The sequence below is a fragment of the Pongo pygmaeus genome, chromosome 11 (genome assembly GCF_028885625.2).
Source record: "Pongo pygmaeus isolate AG05252 chromosome 11, NHGRI_mPonPyg2-v2.0_pri, whole genome shotgun sequence".
NCBI classification, from domain to species: domain Eukaryota; kingdom Metazoa; phylum Chordata; class Mammalia; order Primates; family Hominidae; genus Pongo; species Pongo pygmaeus.
In genome coordinates, this window is record NC_072384.2 from 110,364,639 (window position 1) to 110,389,810 (window position 25,172).

The 25,172-nt window shown below is 34.7% G+C and overlaps 1 protein-coding gene across 15 annotated transcripts in view; it reads right to left on the bottom strand.

Moving 5' to 3' along the window:
• Window positions 1-571: 571 nt before the first annotated feature.
• The window catches only part of KANSL1L (KAT8 regulatory NSL complex subunit 1 like), a 151,856-nt gene continuing 127,255 nt past the window's right edge, over window positions 572-25,172 (bottom strand). For 10 of the 15 annotated variants that reach the window (XM_063647909.1, XM_063647912.1, XM_063647919.1 and 7 more), the window contains exons 7-15: window positions 23,284-23,449; window positions 19,236-19,343; window positions 10,220-10,348; window positions 8,609-8,739; window positions 7,662-7,786; window positions 6,139-6,193; window positions 3,940-4,052; window positions 2,376-2,544; window positions 572-1,528 (exon numbers count right to left, since the gene is read on the bottom strand). In XM_063647909.1, coding sequence (XP_063503979.1) covers window positions 1,301-1,528; window positions 2,376-2,544; window positions 3,940-4,052; window positions 6,139-6,193; window positions 7,662-7,786; window positions 8,609-8,739; window positions 10,220-10,348; window positions 19,236-19,343; window positions 23,284-23,449 — 1,224 coding nt within the window. In that variant the 3' untranslated portion in view covers window positions 572-1,300. The remainder of the gene's footprint in view (window positions 1,529-2,375; window positions 2,545-3,939; window positions 4,053-6,138; window positions 6,194-7,661; window positions 7,787-8,608; window positions 8,740-10,219; window positions 10,349-19,235; window positions 19,344-23,283; window positions 23,450-25,172) is intronic. The other 5 variants (XM_063647918.1, XM_054477215.2, XM_054477224.2 and 2 more) reach the window with 1 other exon arrangement.

Sequence of the window (25,172 nt, forward strand, 5' to 3'; positions counted from 1 at the left end):
ATGGTTTAATAGCTTCAAAAGGAATTTTCTTTCATGTATACTCTTCAGTATCCAATATTGAAGCTTTGTTCTTTGAAAAATTTTAATTTCCAATCTAGGATGCAAGCAAGAATATATGTTTATTTGAATAGAGTAAGCTATGGCAAAGAATGACCAAATTAGCTAGAAATAGAAATCAGCCAGAATTAACTAATTTCTAATTTCTTGCTAATCTAGAAATACAATCATCTTTTTTTTTTTTTTTTCAAATTTTATACTGATCGGACTCTACTGTTTGTGGCTCATTTTAAATTGGTGTCTTCTCTTCATGAGACACATTAATTGGTAAAACTCAAATTAGAAGTTTTCAAAGATGTGATAGTATTAAAGTGCACCAATACTTAACTCAAATTCGATTGCTTTATTTTGTTAGGAGTAAACAGAAAGTAGCCTGTGTTTAGTCCCAAAGATAGCAGTGATTTTGAATAAAGGAGTTTTGTGTTGCCTGGTATATGAATTTCTGTAAATAACTTCTACTGTTGGTTAAACATGTTAAAAAAACAACAACAACAACAAAAAACTTCCGTCTCTATATTCAAGACGTTCAGATGTCTTTTATTAGTGGAAACCTGTGTTTTATCTGTTCTGCAGCTTACATTTCATAGGGTAGTTCATACATGCATTTCCAAGGGGAGTGGGTCATTGCCAGTGTTTTAAAAACTACATAGGGGTGTGTGTGTGTGTATGTTTATTTTATACACACATATTTGTATATTCTAATATATTACTAAGGCAATTTTAATGAATTACCATGTATATAAAAAAAAAGCTGTCACTTGGCACACAGGTTTGTATGTATGTATACATATATGTATGTATGTATGTATGTATGTATGGTATGGTGTGGGTACATAGTCTTTAAAAAATTACCCAGTAATGTGATTTGACATAAAGTTGCAGCAATTAATATCTATACATATATGTATGTATGTATGTATGTATGTATGGTATGGTGTGGGTACATAGTCTTTAAAAAATTACCCAGTAATGTGATTTGACATAAAGTTGCAGCAATTAATATCTTGGTGTTTGTAAGTTGCATGATAAACACAAATGACTACCACTTGTCTGTAGATGAAAATCTGGTTACCCTTGTGGTTCCAGAAGAAAAAACAGACTTATCTTGCCTGTTTCATAAACAGCATAAAAGATTAATACATGCAGAACATGCTCTTATTCTGGAGGGGATGGGGGATCCAGAACAGGCTTTATTTCCTCCCATCTTTCCTACATTTACATAGTTTTCTTAACCTGTTCCCTGTCACCTATTTTTTTTAACATTAGTAAGTCCTAGACCAAAGGTTTTGTATTCTTCCATTCCATCTGACTGCTTTTTTGGATGGTGGCCATTCTCTGGTACACTGGTACCGAAGATTTCACCATGGAAAGCTGTGCTTGACCTTTCAACCTGATCCTTTTTTTCATCTTGACATAATGCTGCCATGTCTTCACCCTTCAGTGGAAAAGCCCGTCGTTCCCACCACAAAGACTGAAAGGGGAAAAATTTTCAGTTAAGTTTCAACTAACTTGTTTTGTTTAAATTTATCTAACAAGTAATCTGTACATGTCTATATTGTAATAATTGTTCTGTTCTTTAGCACATAAATGTACAATTTTTCATTTCAACTTAAATAGCAACTCAAAATGGAATATACTGAGAATTGTTGAGTGACTTTTGGGATTTATTTCTTTACTTTGCCTCTGCCAAGAAGACGAAATGCTGCCCTAGGCAGTGGTCTTCATTTCCGACCTAAGAGTACTTTGGGGAAGTGTTCTTAGGTTTGATATACTTCTACAATATCTTCATTTTCATTATTAAAGGTACCTATTAACTTTTTCTTTCCTGAGCTTTCTGCAACTTGCCTATTAATTCTATAATCTCCATTCCATTCTAGATCTGGTTCTTTTTCAGTATCTATTTAGGAAGAAAGGTGTAAGAACTTTATGGATGCAGTGTTAGAAAGCAGTCCCTTTAAGGTAGGAACTGGGTCTGTGGTGAGTCATGTAAAAATCTTAAGATAAGAGGAGAAAGAAATAGCAGCTAACTTTGGCCATGTAGCAGGTGCTGTTCTTCATTAATCAGGTTTGTTTTGTAATGAAACTTTGATAGTACTTCTACTCTCTAATAGATAAATAAGTACTTGGAAGTTCATATTGACTTGTTATACAAGGTGATTATAGTTAGTGGACACAAAATGCTGGAATACAGATCTTCTATTCCTTACTTATTGAATTTGTTATGTAATGATGTAATAAACTTAATTTTTTTCAAGTAGTTTCTACAAACAAGTAGTTAAAAAGCAAGGAATGGGAAGTTTAATCATACATACACTTACCTTGGTTTCTTGACTTTGATTTAAAGAAGGTAAGCCATATGCACACAGATCCTGGTTCTCTGAAGGAAGCTCAGGAGGACTTGCAGCAGCACATTGCTGACTGCTACTAAAGTTATTAGGGTATTCTTTCAAAAGCAAGTCCTGTCCTTCAACATTTTTACTGTAAGCTCTAGCAAGAAAATCAGGAAAGCACAATTATTTGTTATTTTTTGAGGTCTTGAAAATTTATGAACAACCCAAGGTATCACTGAGTCAAGTTAACTTGGTAACTTTAAACAGTTTTGCCCAAAGATTTTTAAAAATTCCCCTGGTGCTATTTATTATTTTCATACTCAGAGGATGAAATAGTACTTTATGAAATATTTTACCGAATTATAACAGTTGTGGGGGGAGGGTTATTCTTGTTTTTTATTTGGTTTGCTTTTGTCTTTTGTCTGACTAATTAAATGAAAGATGCTCCTTAACTAAAGTGACTACCAGACTTCACATAATCTTGCTTTTTGAGTTTTGGCTATTTTAAAAATGATCAAATGTATAATAAATATAAAATAGGGATTTTCTCATATATATAATAATTATGTCTGATTTATTTCCCCTTCCCTCAAAGCTCATTTGTGTTTCTAAAAATATTTAGACTTTTTGCATTTTAGATTAAACAGGTTTCTTGAGAAATTTTTTATTTTTTTAAAGAAAAACATATTTTAGAAGTAGTGATGTTAAAATGGATTACCTAAACTCCAGTCCCCAGTGTGAGGTCCATTATTAAAGTAGATTGAAATGACCTACTTTATATATACAGAGAATTTTCACATTATTTGTTAGTTAAATCTATTCCTGAGGCTGACAACATAAGAGAGGAAAATACAGAAACTAATTTCTTCTTGTTTTTTTTTTTAATTCTAATATTCTATCACACAAATCAAGTAATACCAAGTAAATGCCATTACTATACATATATTTTTGGAACACAATTACATGTGATTTTTTTAAAAAGCTAATGAACTATGCATTATGTGCTTTCACCCACTAACAGACATTCCCCCTGTTACTTTGCACTGTTCTCTATTATAAATTGGGGAAAAACCATTATATTATATATTAGCTTCAGAATAACTAGGTTCAAGTCATGGAAAACAATTTTGCACAAACAATTTTAGGCAACACTGCTTTGAAAACTGTAATCTGAATTAAAGCTGAAGCCACAGAAACCAAATATTTACTGAACGTTCCTTTTTAAGAAAAACAAGATGGGCCAGGCACGGTGGCTCACGCCTGCAATCCCAGCACCTTGGGAGGCCGAGGTGGGCGGATCACGAGGTCAGGAGATCGAGACCGTCCTGGCCAACACGGAGAAACCCCGTCTCTACTAATTTCATCATTATATAATTAGCTCAAATATATTTTGAATACAAGCTCATTCTATGTAGTATTTTACTTCTGGTGCACAAATAGCTGATGTTACAACAGCATGTTTTCCTTTTTAGTGGTCTCACCCAAAATTCATGCAGAGGTTTTGTTCATTTCGCGTGCATTCTATGGTTTGGGGTTTAAATTTGTAACCTGCCTGCTGTTTCTTCTGTGCCACTTGCTTTGCTCCCATAGTGACCACCTGGCTTGCTCTCTCTCTTCATATTTTTTGTGCCTTAGGGAGAAGACGTCATCAGAAAGATCTTCTATCTGGAATTAGAAATAAATATTTTTGCTTTAATCAGAAACATTTTGAAATATAAGAGCAGGCTGGGCACAGTGGCTCACGCCTGTAATCCCAACACTTTGGGAGGCTGAGGTGGGTGGATCACGAGGTCAGGAGTTCAAGACCAGCCTGGCCAAGATGGTGAAATCCCGTCTCTAATAAAAATACAAAAATTAGCTGGGCATGGTGGCAGGCGCCTGTAATCACAGCTACTTGGGAGGCTGAGGCAGAGAATTGCCTGAACATGGGAGGCGGAGGTTGCAGTGAGCCAAGATTGTGCCACTGCACTCCAGCCTGGGTGACAGGGTGAGACTCTGTCTCAAAAAAAGAAAGAAAAGATCAGGTTTCAAAGAGTTTCTCATGTAGAAAACAGTAGGAAGCAAACTAAAATAAATGCTATCTGTGTAAGTTGAGAGAACAAATGTTATGAGATGAACTCCAAATTCTTGTAAAAGGGGAGTCAAAATTTTTTAAAAATTATTTTATTATTGTTATTTTTAGACACAGGTCTCTGTTGCCCAGGCTGTAGTGAGTGCAGTGGTGCAGTCATAGCTCACTGCAGCCTTGAACTTCTGGGCTCAAGCAATCCTCCCACCTCAAAAAACTTAAAAATACTTGTTTCCTATTCGTTCATATTTGAAGACTTCGGTAGACTACAAATGAGTTCGTAATACTTTCCATTTACCATAGCTTAGTACCAGTAGTCTTAATGTTTTATTCATTCAGGAGTTTTTGTGGATTGCCCATTGTGGAGTACATACTATTCTAAGGAGATGTTAATATCAGAGAAAAGTAAAACTAATAATCTTAGACAAGTCAGCATTAATTTAATGAATGACTTATCTAGGTTTTGAACCTGGAATACTACCTTAGTTATGGTGTTTAAGAATTTGGGTTTCTTGGCTAGGATCGTTCAGAAGTAAGGAAGAATACATTAGAAGAGGAAAGGGCATTAGAAGGTAAATTTTGGTAGTTGAAAAACATGACCACTGGACATAGAAAGATTGTAACTTGACAGAAACCAAGTGTCTTCAACAGTGTGGTCTTCTGGAGACCATCACCTTGGAATTAGTTTGGTTATACAGTTTTTTTCCCTATAATCTTACCTTGATATAATTTTATCCATACCTATTCACAACCCCTTACCTGCAATTCCAAAATCCAAAAATCTGCAAAAACAAACTTTTCATAATTCATTTGGTGACATAGCCTGATTTGAAATGATGTGAGGCTATTTTTAGTGTTTATCCAACTCAACTATGAATATTTCACTACAGAAACATTAATGTCTGATTACTTTTACGCCCTAGACTCTACAGGTATTACATGACATATATACCACATTACTTTTTTAAAGTCCAAAATTTTCTAAACTGAAGAGCAAATTGGCCCTAAGATTCTGAAAATGGCATTTAAACTTAAATAATGAGTGAGACTAATCTCATGCAGAAAAATATAATACTGACAATGAATGTGGATATTCACGTAAATTCAGTATCTCAAAAACTCATAAACAAATGCTACATTTTCCTTTGGCTTTTCTTTTTTTTTTTTTTTTTTTTTGAAACGGAGTCTTGCTCTGTTTCCTAGGCTGGAGTGCAGTGGTGCGATCTCGGCTCATTGCAAGCTCCGCCTCCCAGGTTCACGCCATTCTCCTGCCTCAGCCTCCCAAGTAGCTGGGACTACAGGTGCCCACCACCACGCCCGGCTAATTCTTTTGTATTTTTAGTAGAGACGGGGTTTCACCGTGTTAGCCAGGATGGTCTCAATCTCCTGACCTCGTGATCTGCCCGTCTTGGCCTCCCAAAGTGCTGGGATTACAGGCATGAGCCACCGCGCCCGGCCTTGGCTTTTTAAATTATTGTGTATTTGTATATTATGCTGGTAGTCAAATTTGTACAAAACATTTTTCGAATATTCTTTTAAAAGAACTTCCTTTTCATAAGTGAAAAGAAAAAAATCAGTGTAAGTTAAAGGGTTTATATATTCCTTTAGTTCCCTGAATGTCAAAGTAAGCAGGTTTCATAATACATAATGTGTAATTATCCCATTAAATGAAAGGCAGCTTACCTCTTCTTTGCCTAAATTATATTCATCCAAAGGCTGAAGACCAACCATCCTCCAGCTGTTGAAGATAAAAGACCAATTTTAAACAGCTTTTATTTATCTAAATGTGGCAATTTTATACTCAGCACAGCTAAATGTATTAGTGTTTTCTTTCTTTGGCACTTCCATGGTTCAAATTGTTGTATTTTAATACTTAATTTTTTAAAAGAAAAACATTTGTATTATGAGAAAAGGACAAAAGAGAAAATGAGACTTTATTTTTGGCCTTATGGTGAATAGTCTGTTCTGTATAGCTGCATTTTATACATAATAATTATGTACTGACTGAAGTCAGTGGTATGCTGATAAACTGGCCTGGCCAAAAAGTAACAGAGAAGGAAAAAAACCCTGGTTTGTATGTTTGCCAGTTTCTTTGGTGTGAAAATACCTACCGTAGCCCCTTTTGAGCCATCAGTAGTTTAATAACTGGCTCACAGAAGTCTTCTATATTTAAGTATCTGGTCAGCCAGCTAGCTCCAGCCTACCATTGCAAGTTGAAATATATTTTTCCTATAGAACATCATAGCCACAAATGTTATTACTTATGCAACAAGTATCCACAGATTATGAGTTATCATAGAACTCTTCTAGAATATTAGAGTTCTCTTAATACCTCAAAGTAATTATGAAGTAAAAGAAATTATGAAATTAGAATAGAGATATATAGCAGTTAACTGAAATTGTCACCCACCTGTCTCCGTTTGCAGCCTTTTCTGTCTGTACTTCCTGGTGTCATTTATATTCTTAAGAAGCTGCATTCATGATTTCTAAAAAGTTTGGCTAACGTTACTGCTAGTAGGGAGCAGATCTGTGTGTGGCATTCAGGGACCTCCACAATCTGGACCTAACTTTGTTTCTAGCCTTCCATTATCAACCTGCACAAAACAGTATCTGGCTAAGCCTTACACACTTGTCCTGTGCCTTTGTTGTGGTATCCCTATGTAAATACCCTCTCCACCTTCCCGTTCCTTCATGGATGACTTCCCAGACCTTCCCACTCATCTTTTGAATGTGTTTATTGCTGACTTGGCAATACATCAAAATCTTTTTTTTTTTTGTCACAGGTATTACTGTCTTACAGTGTGAATACCCCATGAAAACGTAGAACTCTTTGCAACTTATGTCACACCTGTATCTTTAAGGGCAAGGATTATTTGTTGCTATAGTTTTTATGTCACTAAAGTACCTTTTAGTGTCATATACATAGATAACTAAATGACACTGAAGAATAATAATAATAAAAAAGACTAAGAATGCTAAAGTAGTCTAGGAATTCCCAAATCTTAATAAGAACTGAGAAATAAAGTTGTGATACTATGTAACACTTAAGGCACAAGTAATTTTTTTTTCACCGTTTCCCCTCCATGGCTATGAAGGAACTGGGAGAAGGATCCTCCTTTCATTAATTAAAATTCTAACTTCACGTTGAAAATTTAAGTTTATTAAGGAAGGAAGGAAGAAAAATATGAAGATGTAAGTATACATACCTTGGAGTAAGTATTTCCTTATATTGGAGTTTCTCTAATTTAGCTGGGGCTACTAATGACATGGGAATCACAATGTTATCTATGTCATAAGAGCTCTCACTTCTCAATCTCCGTCGTGCAGTATTCTGCAAAACAGGATTACAGTAGTTTTACAGTACTGTCTAGTTACTTGTAATGATACCCTCCTTTCATCAGTTATATAAATATGGCAGTACATGTTACATAATTTTTGTAAATACATTGTTATAAAATCTGACTAAAAAATGTTAAGAAAACCAAATAAGGAAACATTTTTCTGTCTTTTGTAAATCAGAACAATCTCTTGGTAGATGTGTAATGGGTATTTATGTGTGCAAGCATACAAGCTTATTTTTAAGACCATAAAAAATATGTCTTAAATGCAAAACTCTTTATCAGAAAAGACTAATGTACATCACCCTAAATGTCAATGAAATGATCAGTAACCACTTTTTATTAGGAAAGGCAGTGAAACATTTTTGGTCAGCCCTTTAGTATACTCGTCATTTATGCATTCCTGGTTCCTGAGTTTCAGACTGTTCATTTCTAAACCCTCCCACCTTTTGACCTCTCTATTCCCTGGCCAGATAACAAAAAAACAAACAGAAAAAAACAGGATAAGAATAAGACAAGTCCTGAATTCTCATTAGTAAGACTTTATTTAGCTTCATATGTTACGGAATAGAGATGATCATGATAATGTTTAAATTTTTAACACATAAAAAGAAGCTATAACCAAATATTAATGAACTTTTAGCTTCATAGTTACAAATAAGTTGTATGAATCAAATTTATTGTTTTCTAACAAGATAGTTATAAATGTCTGTTAATATGTGCTAGTAAATAAGGCTGTTATAGATTAGCAAAATATAAATTATTTTCAAAATCAGGTGTTTTTATTTTTAAAGCAATTTTAGAGTTCAACATACAGAAAAACCTACTCGTGATGATGAATTCTGGATTCTTGATAAAACGTTGACATTGGAAACAGCAGTAAAATTGCTATGGGATCCTGATTCTGTGTGTTGAAAATCAGATTCTTCAAGTTTAGTTCTTTCTCCTGCCATGGAAAGAACCATTGAATGTTACACATTAAACATGACTAATAGGTATCATTAGAATTACTTTCCTAATTAGATGACAGGTGATTGATTCCTTGTTTTGTGTGTGTGTGTGTATGTGTGTGTGTTTTAAATTCATGTATTAGAAAACAAAAAAGGAAATGAAAAAAGAGGAGCCTTACTCACAGTCATGCCACAAGTTATCTCCATTTTCTGGGGCTTTGGCAGTTTTTATCGAATATATTTCTTATTGTTTCCTGTGACTCCTATTCATAGTTGAACCACCAGAACTATCTTAATTTTCTTATCTAGTCTCATTTTTCATATCTGACTTTTTATCTTAATTTCTGTGAGGTGTCTGTCCTTGGTCTTCTGAACATTCTTAATTTTTTGAAAAAATTCTGCTATTATAAGTGCATATTTCCAAAAGTACTTGTTCTCTGGTACTCTTTTTTTAAAACAGCATCCTGTTCTTGTTGCATAGATGAAATTTCTCATATCTCTCAGGATATTGATTAGAAGTTTACTTCTATTAGTATTTTCTGTATTTCTTCCAAGTTCTTTTTTTTTTTTCCTGTTTTGGTTCACAGTTTGTGTGTGTGTGTGTGTGTGTGTGTGTGTGTAGTAAATATATATATGTATGCGTTTACTGCCCTTATTTTAGTACAAGTGTTTTAAAATGAGAATATTTCCTGCATAATATAAAATCTAATACCTAGTCCATATTTAAATTTCTCCATTTGTTAAAAAAAGTCCTTTATAGCTAGTTTCTTCAGATAAGGATCTATATATAAAAATTGGCCATTGTCTCCTAGGTTTCTTATAGTCTAGAATAAATCATTTTTCATTACATTGACTTTTGACAGGCTGGACCAGATGTCCTACCCTTTTGGAATTGTCTAGTTATTTATTTGTAGTATGACATTTCTTTGTTTTATTCCTGTATGTACATCAAACTTGAAGTTAGATCTAAAGTGTCAGTCAATTTAAGTGAAACATTTTATATCTTAGGTAATGTATACTTCATGTTGCATCTTATTAGATGTTTTTAAAGCTTTATATACATATAAGTTGAATCTTGTTGACTTTCTCAAAATCCTGAGGAATCTGCAGTACATCAACATCTCCACAGTAGGTACCATAAATGGTTAACAGTTTCTGTAAGGCAACTTTGCACTAGCCTATTTTGAGCATAGGACACAACTTTGAAGATTAAATCCCAACCAGGGAGTGATTGGTAGAAGACAACTAGTCAGGGAACATAGGAGGGAAATACTTAATTGCCATAATGTGGGTAGATACCAGTCCACAAATAATTCTAAATTAACTATGAATATGCTGCTTCATGTTTGTAGACTCATAGATGTTTTGTGTTATTAGTGGCTGTTCTGGATTATAAACTCCCATGAGACAGGTTAAAATCAGAATTTTTTATTTTTAATATTTATCACTACTGCTTATATCCTCACTTTAACCTACCTAATGCTGTTTCACTCAAATGTCTTTTCTTTCTTCCCTGTAACAGTTGTGCAGAAGATTCTGACCTTATTTGAGGCTTACATATAGGTGAATATCCATTTCTCCATTGATTCAGAGAAGTACTATGTACTAAAACAAATGAAAAGGAAATATTAAGTTTTAGTTCCTTAACACAGACAGTGAACATGTTAATTTGTTTTTATTTGTAACTGCAGAATTTTAAGATACCAGTTCAAAATTAGAGATAAACATAACCTTAAATACCAAGACAGACAACTCCAACTAAAAACATCCCCAGGAATTTCCAGTTTCTTATATTTTCTCCATTTTTTTGAGGGGGATGAAAAGGGTAGATGATCTGTTCTCAAAATCTTCCAAATTACAGAAACTTGATAGAGTGAGGATTGGCTCAGATATATAAATCTTGGCGATGATCAGAATCTTTTAAGTTCTTGCTTACCTTTAAATCTGGAAATAAGTTGGGACCAAGTAAGATTCAACATGGTCAGACTAGACGTGCGAGCAAGAACCAGAATCATTTAATATCTCTGATGCCTTAGTTGCATCTGTAAAATAGGGATAATAGCAGCGACCCTGGATAATGATTACATGAGTTTATTCCTGTAGTAGTAAGTAAAAGTGTCTGATGTGATAAGTGTGCAGTAAATGTTAGCGTTATCATGATTGTATATCTGAACCCCCTTATTTCCAGCCTTGGTCTAATAACCAAATTGGCTTCCTTTTTTGAAAGGTTTGGAGATGTGGAAAGGAGTGGAAAAAGACATACGTAAGCTGAAGTGCCAAACTCACACTGAAATAAAGGGCATGGCCTACCAGCTGACAAGGAGTGTCTGGTTTCAGGATGGCAAATGACCCTAAACATGATAGACAAATATTTTTTACATAGGTACATGCACAGATAGGCACATAGAAATCCACATTTGCAAGCAAAAAGTGGAACTTGTAAAGCAGAATTTCTGAGGAATCTCTAAAAGACTAATACTATATGGAATTTGAAGAGGAAACTCAGAGCAGAAGCACATAGTGAAGTACTGCCACAAAGATGTGTGATGCCACTAAAGGTGCTCTAGACCCACAAGAAAGGAAAACTGGGAGCAGGACAACTATCTGGATATTGACTGCACATGCCAATATCTCAGTCAGACTAACAGAATCAGAGCTTTAGGCAGAGAAATGAATGGTTGGAGAGAGAAGGCAATGCCCAGATGCCCCGCTTTGAAATGTCCCGCCCATCCCCAAATTAGTCTGAAAATTTCAAATGTAGTATAAATTCCCTTCCCATCAAAAGTGTCCCATAAACAGCAGTGGTAGAACAGTTTTAATTGAGTATCACAGCTTCAATGATGAGTATAGAAAACTCCAAAAATCTCAATACCAACACTAAATCAAAAAAGAGGTACAAACTGCAAGTGGAAGAACCATCTCAAGAAATAATGAAGCATTCATGGAATACAGATTAGCAACTCTTTAAAACAGTTAGTATTGCCAAGAGAAACAGGTAAGAGGCCCTCTGGAGAAATGTCAGAAATAGAAAATATAATTGTTCAAATGTTAAAATCATCACTAGGCTAAGACACAGAATGGACATAGCTGAAAATCAAAATCAGGGTCTGGAAGAGGAATTCCATAACTTGATGGAACAGAGTGATAGAAAATATGGAGGGAAAAAGACCAGAATGGGGTAACAAGATGAGACTAGAAAGAATGAAAAGGAGGGAATAGTTGAAGAAATGATAGCTGAAGGGTTTTCCAGAATCAATATTAAACCCTAAGATTTCAACGATGCACTTGAATGTCAAACAGCAAATGAAAATTAAATCATAAATGCATCACAGATGATGATATTCTGAAAATTATTAATACAAGAAAACAGCATGGCAGGAGTAATCTAAACGTGCTAAAATGGTAACTAGAATTGTGAGAGGTGGATTTTAAAATGTATGTGTGTGTGAAAACGTATGTAGGTGTTAAAAGTGTCCATTCTTTTAATAAGATTTTGCTGTATCATTTAAGCAAATCATAGACAACGTTTCTCTTATTTTCTACAAGCAATTCTCCACTCTTCTGAAAACATCAAATTTTGTGAAGGAATCTTAACTTTCACAAAAGTTGATTTTTTTTTTTTTTTTTTTTTTTTTTTTTGAGACGGAGTCTCGCTCTATCTCCCAGGCTGGAGTGCAGTGGCGCGATCTTGGCTCACTGCAAACTCCCGGGTTCACGCCATTCTCCTGCCTCAGCCTCCCAAGTAGCTGGGATTACAGGCGGCTGCCACCACGCCCGGCTATTTTTTTTGTATTTTTAGTAGAGACGGGGTTTCATCGTGTTATCCAGGATGGTCTCGATCTCCTGACCTCGTGAGGAGATCCCAAAGTGCCCGCCTCGGCCTCCCAAAGTGCTGGGATTACAGGCGTGAGCCACCGCGCCCGGCCAAAAGTTGATTTTTAAATTAAATTTTATTCAAATGTTTTCTTCACATTTATTTTCCTTCTAATTCGTTACTGTCTTGTAAGGTTTTCATGGACCCCTGAAATAGTAGGAAATGTGTGACAATTCTACACATCCTCTTCACCTGTTCTATTGATAAACCTCCCAGCCTTTCAGTTCTTGCTCTCCCAATCCTCTTCTAGAGTTCATCCTAAGATCACACTTTGATAGCATTTCTCATATATCCTGTCTTTACTTCCTTCCCTTTTATTAATCCAACAACTTTACAGAGAACCAATTACATGGCAAGCATTATTCTAAACCCTAGGTAAGCAAAACTAGGATTTGTAGCAGCCCTTGTCATTTACAGGTGTTAAGGAATGCAATTGTAATGTGATAGGAAAATATTCATTTCAGTTGTGAAACTACATGATGTTACTGAGAATGTATAAGATTGCTACTAAGAGCTCTAGGAAAGGCTTCCCCAGATGAAGTGACAAACTCCAAATATGAACAGAAATAGCTAATAGCTAGGGGAAGGAGGAGAATAGCATGTACAATGGCCCAAGGGAACAGGACAAATTTGGGAACTGAACAGCTATGTAGTGTAGAGTAAGGAAGCATGGTGAGAAAGAATCATGAGGGAGGAGCCAGCCTATGTAGATAGGGCTTTAAGGTGTTAAGAATATTCCTTCTCGAATGTTTTAAAGCGATGGGGTGGGGAGCAGGTGTGACATTAGATTTGCATTTTGAGGAGGTCACTGCCTACAGTGATTAAAGGGAAAAATGGATTAAAAGTCTATTTCAGCAGTATAGATAAGAGATCATGTTGGACTGTGAGAGTAGTCGAAGGCACAAAAGGAACTGAAACACAAGATCATACTGACAACTTGGCAATTGGTTTAGACCAAGTTGGAGGAAGTGTGGGTGACAAAGACTGAGCTCTATGTTTCTGGCTTGCTTGTGTGGGTTATGGTGCTATTGTTCCTCCTCTTCCAGCTATCTGAGACCTAATTTCAGAATTACAGAAAACTTGAAATAGAACAAAAAATTTCTGTATACCCTTTTCTGAAATCCCCCAAATGTTAACATCATATCACATTTGCTTTACCTCCTTCTTTCAGACCACAAATGAAATTTAGTTGCTGACATGATGCCCCTTTAGCCCTAAATACATCAATGTGTATTTCTCAAAACAAAGGACATTCTCTTATGTAGCCATGCAGTTCAGTACCATTAGCTAATCTATAGACCTTATTCAGATTTCACTAATATCTCTATAATGTTATTTACAGATAATTTCAACTATTCATTGCAGATAGCATTGCAGTTGTCAGATCTTATATCTGAAACAGTTCCACTGTCTTCCATAACTTTCATAACTTTGAATATTTTGGTAAGTATAAACCCTTAAATTGGTTTTGTCTGGTATTCCTCATGATTAAACGAGTCATCCATTCACTTTTCAACCCACTACAGTTTGGCTTTTCTCTGCTTGTTGCCTGAAATCAGCAATGCCATTGTAAACTGCCAAATCTAATGGACCATACAGGATAAATCCAAGCAAAGATCTGTCTACTGCCTTCACACAACTTACCCTACAAGAATGCCAAGTTATTTATAGATATTTGTTGTTGTTGTTTGTTTTGAGATGAAGTCTCGCTCTGTTACCCAGGCTGGAGTGCATTGGCGCCATTTTGGCTCACTGCACGTCCACCTCCTGGGTTCAAGTGATTCTTGTGCCTCAGCCTTCTGAGTAGCTGGGACCACAGGTGTGCACCACCCCCCTGGGTTAGTCTTTGTATTTTTAGTACAGATGGGGTTTCACCATGTTGCCGAGGCTGGTCTTAAACTCCTGACCTCAGGTGATCCACCTGCCTCAGCCTCCTAAAGTGGTAGGATTACAGGCATGAGCCACTGCGCCTGGCCTTATTTATAGATATTTGAATATATCATACTGTGTCATGTCTCCATGACAAGACATATGTTTGTTTTTGTTATTTAAAGACTTGTTACTTAGTATGGGCCAACAGCATCTGAATCACCTGGGACCTTGTTAGAAATGCAGAATTTCAGGTCCCATTCCAGACTTATTAAATCAGACTCTGCATTCTAACAATATCCCCGAAGTAACTTACTTACATTTTAAAGTTTGAGAAGCATTAATCTGGAATGCTTCACCCTTCTTTCTCTGTAAATTCCAATTAAGTAGTCGAAGCTGCACCTGGCATCACCATCTTTCTGGAGTTCCTCTCCTTGCCCATTTCTCATCTCCCTTAACCTCTCTTTTTCTGCCTTCTAAGCAGTTACATACTCCTTATTTATATCTTCTTTATATAATTTCTTTTTAAGATCGAGTCTCACTCTGTCACCCAAGCTGGAGTGCAGTGATGCAATCATTGCTCATTGCAGCCTCAAGCTCCTGGGCTCAAGCAATCCTCCTGCTTCAGCCTCCTAAGTCCCTGGGACTACAGGCATGCACCACCATGCCTGCCTAATTTTTATATTTTTTGTAGAGACAGGGTTTTACCATGTTGCCCAGGCTGGTCTTGAACTCCTGGGCTCAAGCGATCCCCTACCTCAGCCTCCCAAAGTGCTGGGATTACAAGCATGAGCCACCACACTCAGCCTTCAAATGTATTTATCATCTATGTCCATTATACTATATAATAGTTATTTGTGTCTTCTTCCATTACATTATAATTTTGACTTCCTGTAATTCACCTTTGATTCTTCAGCACTTAATAGTCTGCCTGGCACTAAGTGCTCAATAAATTCTGAACTCAAATCACTAACAGCAAAAGAAAAATTAATGACCAGCTATTTAAGACAGATATATAGGATGAAATTTCTCATTACATTATTTATGCATTCCCCTTAATTGTGTGCCTAACACGTTTAACTGCCTTATTATTTTTTTTTTTTAGAAACAGGGTCTCACTTTGTCACCCACCCTGAGGTGCAGTGCTGTAATTATGGCTCACTGCAGCCTCAACCTCCCAGGCTCGAATGATCCTCCTGCCTCAGCCTCCAAAGTAGTTAGGACCACAGGTGTACGCCACCATGCCCAGCTAATTTTTGTATTTTTTGTAGAGATGGGGTTTCACTATATTTCCCAGGCTGGTCTTGAACTCTGGGCTCAAGCGATCCTCCTGCCTCAGCCTCCCTAAATGCTGGGATTACAGGTGTGGGCCACCACGCCCGACCTGCCTTATTTTTTTAAATCAAATAGTAGAACAACATTAAAAGAAATATAATTATCTAATCTCTAATAGCATATATTTTTGTATTTGCATACTCTCTCAGTCAATAATGTTTTATATTTCATATGTATGTATTTCAAATATGAAATCGTAATTTTAATTAAATGTATACTTATATTTTTACCACATAACTCTATTACTTTTTCAGATGGTTATATAACATTCCGTGATTAGAAACAATGTTCTTTAGCTATTTCCTAGCTGTTGGCCATGATACTTATCATCATAATGATAATGCTATTAGAGACATTCTTAAAATAATCATCTTCATGGATATATTTTTTTCCCCTTTTGAAAACAATCTAGTCTCGGGACAAATTCCAACAAGTGAAATCGCATCATTTAAAGGTAACTGCACATAATATTTATATTTTTCTGTATTTCTTTAGGCTTTTCCCCCTCAGCATAGATAACTGTTCTTCATCCTTGGTGCCTTCATCTTTTTTCTCTTTAATTTTTACTGTGGAAAATTTTCAAATAAACACAAAGGAGACTAGAATAATGAACTCCCGTATACCTATCCTTCAGTCTCAGCAGTGAACAACTTATAACCAATCTTGTTTCATCTCTCCCACCAACATTTTTGCTAGAGTATTTGAAAGCAAATCCCAGACATAACTTTTCATCTACATATATGTTAGTGTGAATCTCTAACAAACTGAAAAAGTACGTCTGGGTTTATGTAACCACAATGCATTATTACAAGTAGCAAAATTAACAATAATTCTAATATCTAACAGCTAGACCGTGTTCAAATTTCTATGTTTCAAAAATTATGTGTGTGTGTATAAACAGCAGGTTTATTCAAATCAATCTCAACAAGGTCCACACATTGCATTTGGTTGATATAACAATAAATATTTCTACATGGCTATAATTGTACCAGACATAGAAGTAAAATATTTTTATCCTTTTATATCACAACATTCTTTGATAAGTATGTTTCCATCCTTATATGAACTTTTAAGATATTTTTTAAGGCTGTATATTCCACTGTAGTGTATTTAACCATATCCCTATTATGCTTTTCAAGTTGTTGCTAATTTTTCATTATCACAAAAATATGTTACGATGAATATAGTTGTGAAAAAAGGTTTTATATTTAGGATTAGACTAGATTCTTGGAAATGGAATAATTGGGTCAGAATGCAGGGTTAACAGTCCAGTAAACATTTATTGGGAATAGGTACAAAAGTAAACAAGGGAGTTTTTAAGCCACACTGAACTTATAAAAAAATACATAGTTTAAACGCCTTGTAATGCATTTTGCAGAGCTCCCCAAAAGGCTTCTATCAATTCTTAATATCCAAGATATTTGAGGGTGCTATTTTTACTATAGTTGTGCCAAAATTGATGATTATAGTGTTTAAAATCATTAACGTTACAGGCAAAAGTAGTAAATATTTGCATAGTGTCTGACTATAAGCTCAGTTAGTATTATTTTCATTATTATCATCAAGTACACTTTTTCTTGTTATTCTTTTAAGACATTCATTTTTAACATTTAACTTTTTAATCCAACTGAAATGTATTTTAATGTTCATCCACCTTAAATTTGTTTTAAAGTGCTTTATGAGTTAGTGATCTCAGTTTTTAATTCTTCCAAAGAGTCGTTATTTAATGCCTTTGATTACAACGGAAACTTAGTTATATAGAGCATGGCTCCAAGCCAGACTGCTTGGGTTTGAATTCTGGCTCTTCTGTTACTCAACTGTAATTTGGGGAAGATTAGTCAAGGAGAATACTAATACCTACCTTACAGAATTATACAGACTTAAATAATTAAGTAATATAAAGCCCTTCAACCAGTGCTGACATATAAATGATGCTTCATAAGAATTTGTTGTTGTTGTCATTATTATTTATTGACTAAGCCATTTTTTCAACATGGTAGGAAATACCACCTTCTGTCTCTAGGCTTTTTTTAAGCTCCCTTGATCTGCCTTCTATCAGAACCACCATGTTTTAGTGATTATAACTTCATAGTCCTGCTATTAATCTTCTAAAAATGTAATTGGCTATTCTTCAACATTTTCTGTTTGAGATAAACTTCCAGAATAACTTCGTTCCAATAATACCTCTGATTCTGATTAGGATTATATTCTACTTGTAAATTAATTTGGGGAAAATTGACAACTTTAGTTATGATACTGTCTTCTGACAGGAACAGGATATTTATCTCCATATAGGAATGTCCTCATGTTTCTCACTGAACTTTTGAAGTAGTCCTCATGTAGGTACTTGTTAAGTTTGATTAAAAATACTTTATATTTTCATTGTCAATATGTCTAACAATTTATTCCTTTACATAGGCTATCTAGTTACTACTGGTACTTATAAAAGCTGCTGATTTTTATAAATTTATTTTATAATAAGACCCCAGTTCTAACAGGTATTCATTTGACTCGAGTTTTTGAGGTAGATTATTTCATGTAGAAATAATTTATCTTAAATTTATATGACTTTTCTGATGTTTAGATTTTAACTTTGTAGATAATCAAAATATGTTGTTTTCTTTCTTCTTCTAATTGCTTCCAAGCATAGAACTCACCCACATTTACAGAACTCATAAACATTTCATTATAATTTCCTCAAGTTTTATTTTGTAGTTTTAATGTTTTATGTACAATTCTTGGAATTAACTAGAACTTATTCTGATTCATAGCATTAAATGAATATGTAAAAGAATTTTACTGGGAAAGACTCTCTCCATGAGAACCAATGGTTCTCCACTTTCCCACTGATATACAATTCTTCCCTGATATATAATCAACTATAGAGTTTACTTCATTGATCTATTTTCTTAAATATAAACAAAATAGAATCTACATTATTATAGATTTTTGTCATGTTTCCATATGTGCTTGGGCTAGATTTTCTCTAAACTTTTAATAATAATTCCTTTTATATTTTCCCCTGTTTAGTCTTCCCATTGTGCTGTAGAATTATTTTAAGTTAAACAAATTCTATGAGAACTTCAGGTTACATTACATTAATCATATGAACTATTAGGAAGAATTTATATTTTTATTGATCTTACCATACAGAAATGCTGTTTCTCCACATTTATTTAAATTTTTATTATATTTATCAGTAATAGTTCATAATTACAATTTAATAGGTATTGCGCATTTCATGTTAAGATTCTTCTTGTATTTTATGTGTACGTGATTTGTAAAAAGTGAGTATTAAAAATTAAGGATTTTCATTTATTCTTTTCTTAAATTTTATTTCCTTAGAATGCAAAAATAGTAACTATAAAGACATAAACAGGCATATAGAGTACAAGAACTGTAAATGTGACATACCAGGTGATGGAGATATGATATATTCATCTACAAATTTATTTTCAGCAAGACTGCCTTTTATTTCAGTCTTTTTTAACAGTGCTTCAAAGTGAAAATGAAGAGGCACATCTGGAAAAATAAAGTAAAAAAGGTATTTTCAAATACCACTCTTTGTAATACTAGGATTACAGATTGTAACATTAAAATTGCTTTCTTTCTATAAATAGCACATAAGCTTAAGAAAATAAGCAAAAGTTTGAAATGGAACAACTATCGGAAGTGACAAAATACTCTTTCCAAGCATGTTGGGTAGCAGTATTTTAGAAATTACTGGTTAGGTGCACTTAATCAACAAATTAAAAAGCTAACAGAGAAACAACTTCATGAACTTCCTAAAATAGTACATAAGATGAACAGTAATTATAAGTATTAATAAATACTATTCACAGATGAATGGAAACAAATATACCCAAGAAGTCTTTAAGAAAACCTTCACCCAAATCTGGCTGACTCTAAATGCATTCCATCCCATCCCTACAAACTTTGCATTTGAAATAATGAAGTTTCCAAAAAATTACATGCTTTTAACTTCTTGGGAGAAAACCACTGTAAGTCAGATGCAACCTTTTATGAAAACATCAAAGTTCACATTCCCTTAATTTACCATATTATGTATCACAATGAATATACTTTTATAAAGATTAAAACCTATTGACAAGCTAGTTTTGTTTTTAAATAGAGGCTTGGAGACTTTCAATTCACTATGTTTATATTCTGTACTCTTACAACCAAAGAGGAGTTAAGCAATGAAGTAGTTATGCTTCACATTTACTAAAGGTTTTTTCTTTCAGCCAAGAATGAAAAAACAAAATCATCTGAAAAAGCATTTATTAAGAGACACCTCACTTTTCCTTGAGAACATATTTTATAAAGCAGTTGATAATAATGAAAATTTGGCTATTGAAAGAAGGTACTTCAAGGAAACTCATTTGAATACATAAATGAGGATAGACCCAGGAAGTGCCTGGATTTTATTTTTTATTTGTTTTTATTCTTGAGACAGGGACTGGCTCTGTTGCCCAGGCTGGAGTGCAGTATCATGATTCTGGCCCACTGCATTCTCAATCTCCTGCGCTCAAGCAGTCCTCCCACCTCAGCCTCTCAAGTAGCTGAGACTATAGGTGCACACCTCCATGCCTGGCTAATTAGAAAATTTTTTTCTTTAGAGACAAAGTCTTATTATGTTCCCAGGCTGGTCTTGAACTCTTGAGCTCAAGCAGTCCTCCCACCTCAGCCTCCCAAAGTGTTGGGATTACAGGCATGAGCCACTGTGCCCACCCGGCTGGGTCTGGATTTTAAACAGAAAAAAAATGATCTCTTCTTCAAATGATGTATCTTAGTGGCAGATCCACACTCAAGTGTGGAAAAATACGCAAAACAAAAATTAGTGCATGAGTATCATCATGGAGTTTGTACCAAAGGACAGAGGTAAGATGAGTTTGAATGTTGGTATTATGATCATATGAAAATTAGGTGACAAAATGAAAATGGGAATAAAAATGAAATATTCTCCTTTAAAATGCTCCTTAAACTATAAATCATGCTGCTATAAAGACACATGCACACGTATGTTTATTGCGGCATTATTCACAATAGCAAAGACTTGGAACCAACCCAAATGTCCAACAATGATAGACTGGATTAAGAAAATGTGGCACATATACACCATGGAATACTATGCAGCCATAAAAAATGATGAGTTCACGTCCTTTGTAGGGACATGGATGAAATTGGAAATCATCATTCTCAGTAAACTATCGCAAGAACAAAAAACCAAACACCGCATATTCTCACTCATAGGTGGGAATTGAACAATGAGAACAGATGGACACAGGAAGGGGAACATCACACTCTGGGGACTGTTGTGGGGTGGGGGGAGGGGGGAGGGATAGCATTGGGAGATATACCTAATGCTAGATGACGAGTTGGTGGGTGCAGCGCACCAGCATGGCACATGTATACATATGTAACTTACCTGCACATTGCACACATGTACCATAAAACCTAAAGTATAATAATAATAATAATAATAATAATAAAAGAAAAAAAAAAAGAAAAAAAAAAAAAATAAAATGCTCCTTAAACATTTCAGGATTCTGATATTTTCCAATTACCTAAACATAAGTTTGTTGCATTTGTTTCTCCAAAGCAATATTATACTTATAAGGAGAGTATCACCAGTTCTACCACTGTTCTTTGCGATTTGTGGGAAAACATGATCTCACAAGAAAAGGTCCTTGTTCGGTCTATATGCCTTTCTTAATACCCGCACGTGACCTGTCAGCTTTTGTAAAAATATTTCATTGCTTTGAAACATTACCTTTCAGTTGTTTTAAACTAGAATGCAAGTACCTTGAGGGATTTATTTGTATTTATACTCCTAGCATTTATTTAGTACTTACATATAGTAGGTATTGAGATTTTTATTGAATGTAAGAAGGAATGGATATCATGAAATAGTAGATAAACAATCTAATCTCATTTATTAGAGGGGGCATAAGAGTCTTAGGATAAAGAGTATTTATACCAGCTCTCAGGGTTATGTCATCAGAGAAATATATTTGCTAATAAGAAAACAGGCAGTAAAGTAATGGTGAGTAGTTTGGTTCTGGAGAATGACTACCTCAAATCCTGGCTCATCATTTATTAGCCGAGTAATCTTGGATGAGTAGTATCACGAAGCTTAGTTTTCTCATATGTAAGATGAACAGAACAAAGATATCTATTCTCATGGAGTTGTGGGAATTAAACAAGAAAATGTAATGTGCTTAATATATACAGAGCTCAGTATATGCTAAGACTAAATGTTAGCTACATTATTATTGTTATATGGATTATTATTTTGTCATATTATTAAGGTTTCCTCAAATATAGAATAAAATAGTTCTTGTTAAAAACTTAAATCAGGGTAATGGTGTAGCTAAGAAACCACTCTACTACTGATAAAAACTAAATTGAGACTCAGGGCAGGGGGACAGGTTCAAAACATAGCGCTTTACAAATAGATCAGTCCCTTGATTTTGAGAATTTAAAAGACCATCAGAACCATAAGCAGAAAATGGAACAAAAGCTAAGTTGAGATATCCCCCAGTAAAGAGAAGAACTGGAGATAACCAATGTGAGGGATGTTTTCTTTCTCCCCTAAATATTTACTTTAAGATTCCACAAAAATCAAGAACCGAAAATTTAAAACCACCTAGAGTAATCCTAGCATTTTTGGGAGATTGAGGTGGGAGGATCACTTGAGGCTAGAAGTTCAAGACCAGCCTGGGCATAGTGAGACCCCACCTCTACAAAAAAATTTAAAAATTAGCTGGGTGTGGTGTCATGCACCCAAGTAGTTCCAGCTACTTGGGAGGCTGAGGTGGGAGGATTACTTGAGCCCAAGAGGTCAAGGCTGCAGTGAGCTATGTTCACGCCACTATACTCCAGCCTGTGCAACAGTGCAAGACCCTATCTCAAAAAAAAAAAAAAATACTTTAGAGATGTGAGGATGTATAAGCCTCATTTACTCAGTTATAGAGTACCGATACTCTTGAGGTTGACTATACTTATAGGTACGCAGTTTTCTTCCCTCTGCATTGAGAAATTCAATGCAGATTATAAATGGAGAAATATTTTATGACAGGGAAACTTCCATGTATAACAGCACATTAGAAAAAGAACACTGAATTACCGTTATTCAGTAACATTTCAACAGCACAGCCATGTTACCAATAAAATGCTCAAAATTTAACAAGATAAAAACCTAGTAATTTCCCAAAGTAAATCAAGTTGGTTTAGAAGGAATTAAAGAATCAACTTACACAGATAGAACATTAACCGTGCATGTGACTAGATTAATTCCTCTACAACAAATTTAAATCTCAAGGCATTGCTTAGTTCTAATATCTACTGGAAAAAAAAAAACAATTGATAAAATAAGATTTTATTAGAGTCTCTGTATTTAGAGGATTAGATTTCAGTATAGAAAATATCATTACTTAGAAATTGTTACAAGGAGGCTTACCTGATGGCAATGATAGAACAGGATGGAAAGAGGAATCTAACTCTGATACATGTTCTCTTAATAGGTAAGACTCCGAATTGTGTTCATAGCTACTCCAAGTTGAAGCTGATTCCAGGCAAGGCATTTGTGTAGTGTTTAAAAATGTTGTTTCTTTTGAAGGCAAAGTCTGCAAGGAAAAACCGTATTAGAATATCACAGCCAAAGCATCCATAAATGGCTATCTCTATATTTATTTAGGTTATCTTTAAATAAAATTTTCCAATTCTACAAAAGTTTTACAAATATTTTTCTAGATGTTTTCCCAATTAACTTTAGTATTTATTAATTCAATCATAAAAGGGATGTAAAAATATAATTAACTTTTATATATTGAATGTATTCTACAACTTTGCTATAAACTTTCTTTTTCTAATAATATATAGCTTCTTCTAGTCTTTGATTATCTAAACATACTAGCTGGGAATGATAACTGTAATTTTTTTCTTTCAATCCTACTGGTTTTTTTTTAGGGAGTTCCAACCATGCTGGATGGGTTCACCAATTCAATAATGAATAAAAATGATCAAAGGAGACATTTGTGTTTTGTTCCTGATTGTAATGGGAATGCTTTTAATTTATCAGAATAAGAATGATATGGATTGCAGCGTTTTTTTTTTTTGGGGGGGGGGTATGGTTCTTTATCAGAATATATTCCTAGCTTGCCAAAAGAACTTGAAAAAAATATATTAATGTTGAATTTAATCACATGCTTTTTTTGAACCTAATAAAATGATTACATGACTTTTCTTCTGTACTCTATTAAACTGACAAATTGCATTAACAGATTTTATTTTTTTGAGACAGTCTCGCTCTGTTGCTCAGACTAGAGTGCAGTGGCAGGATCTCGGCTCACTGCAACTTCTGCCTCCCGGGTTCAAGCGATTCTCCTGCCTCAGCCTCCTGAGTAGCTGGGATTACAGGCACGTGCCACTGTGCCCAGCTACTTTTTGTATTTTTAGTGGAGACAGGGCTTCACCAGTTGACCAGGCTGGTCTCGAACTCCTGACCTCAAGTGATCCAGCCTGCCTCCATCTCCCAAAGTGCTGGGATTACAGGCGTGAGTCACTGCACCTGGCTGCATTAACCGATTTTTAACATGTCAAACCAAGCTAAGGTTATTCTTGAGAATCCTGCTAGGAGTTTATCAAGTTTATTAACCTCTTCAAGGAGCCAGTAACTGGACTTGTTCACTTTCTATATTGTATGCATGTTTTATATTTCATTGATTCCCACTTTGCTTTAAGATTAATGAAATATTTTCTTAAATTTTTCCCATCTCTTAATTTTAATTTATTCATTCTTTTACTTTCTTTTAGTGGTTTCCATAGAGATTACAATGTGCATCCTTAGCCAGCTGGCTTTTACAGTATAATACAAAGTATTCCTTTTACCATTTCCCTGGAAATACTAGGACATTAGAACTCCATTTACTCTCCTGTTTTTGCATCACCATTGTTAGGCATTTTAATTCTACATATATTTATGACCCCACGATATATTGGTATTATTGTTTGTATCATCAACATTCATGAATACCACCCATATATTTATCTCGTCTCATTGCTCATAGCTCTTTCCTACAATTCCCTACTTCCATGTGGGATCATATTACTTCTCCCTTTGCTACTATCATAGTGTAGGTTTGCTTTCTCCGAATTCTCTCAGTTTTTACTTGTTTGAAACATTTGCATCTTACCATTTTTAATGATATTTTTATGAATACAGAATTCTGGGTTGGCTTTTTTTTTTTTTTTTATTACTTTAAGGATACTTTCACTCTTCTGGTTCTCATTTCTGGTGATTAGTTAGCTATAGGTTTTATTATTGCCCCCACTTGAAAGTAATGTGCC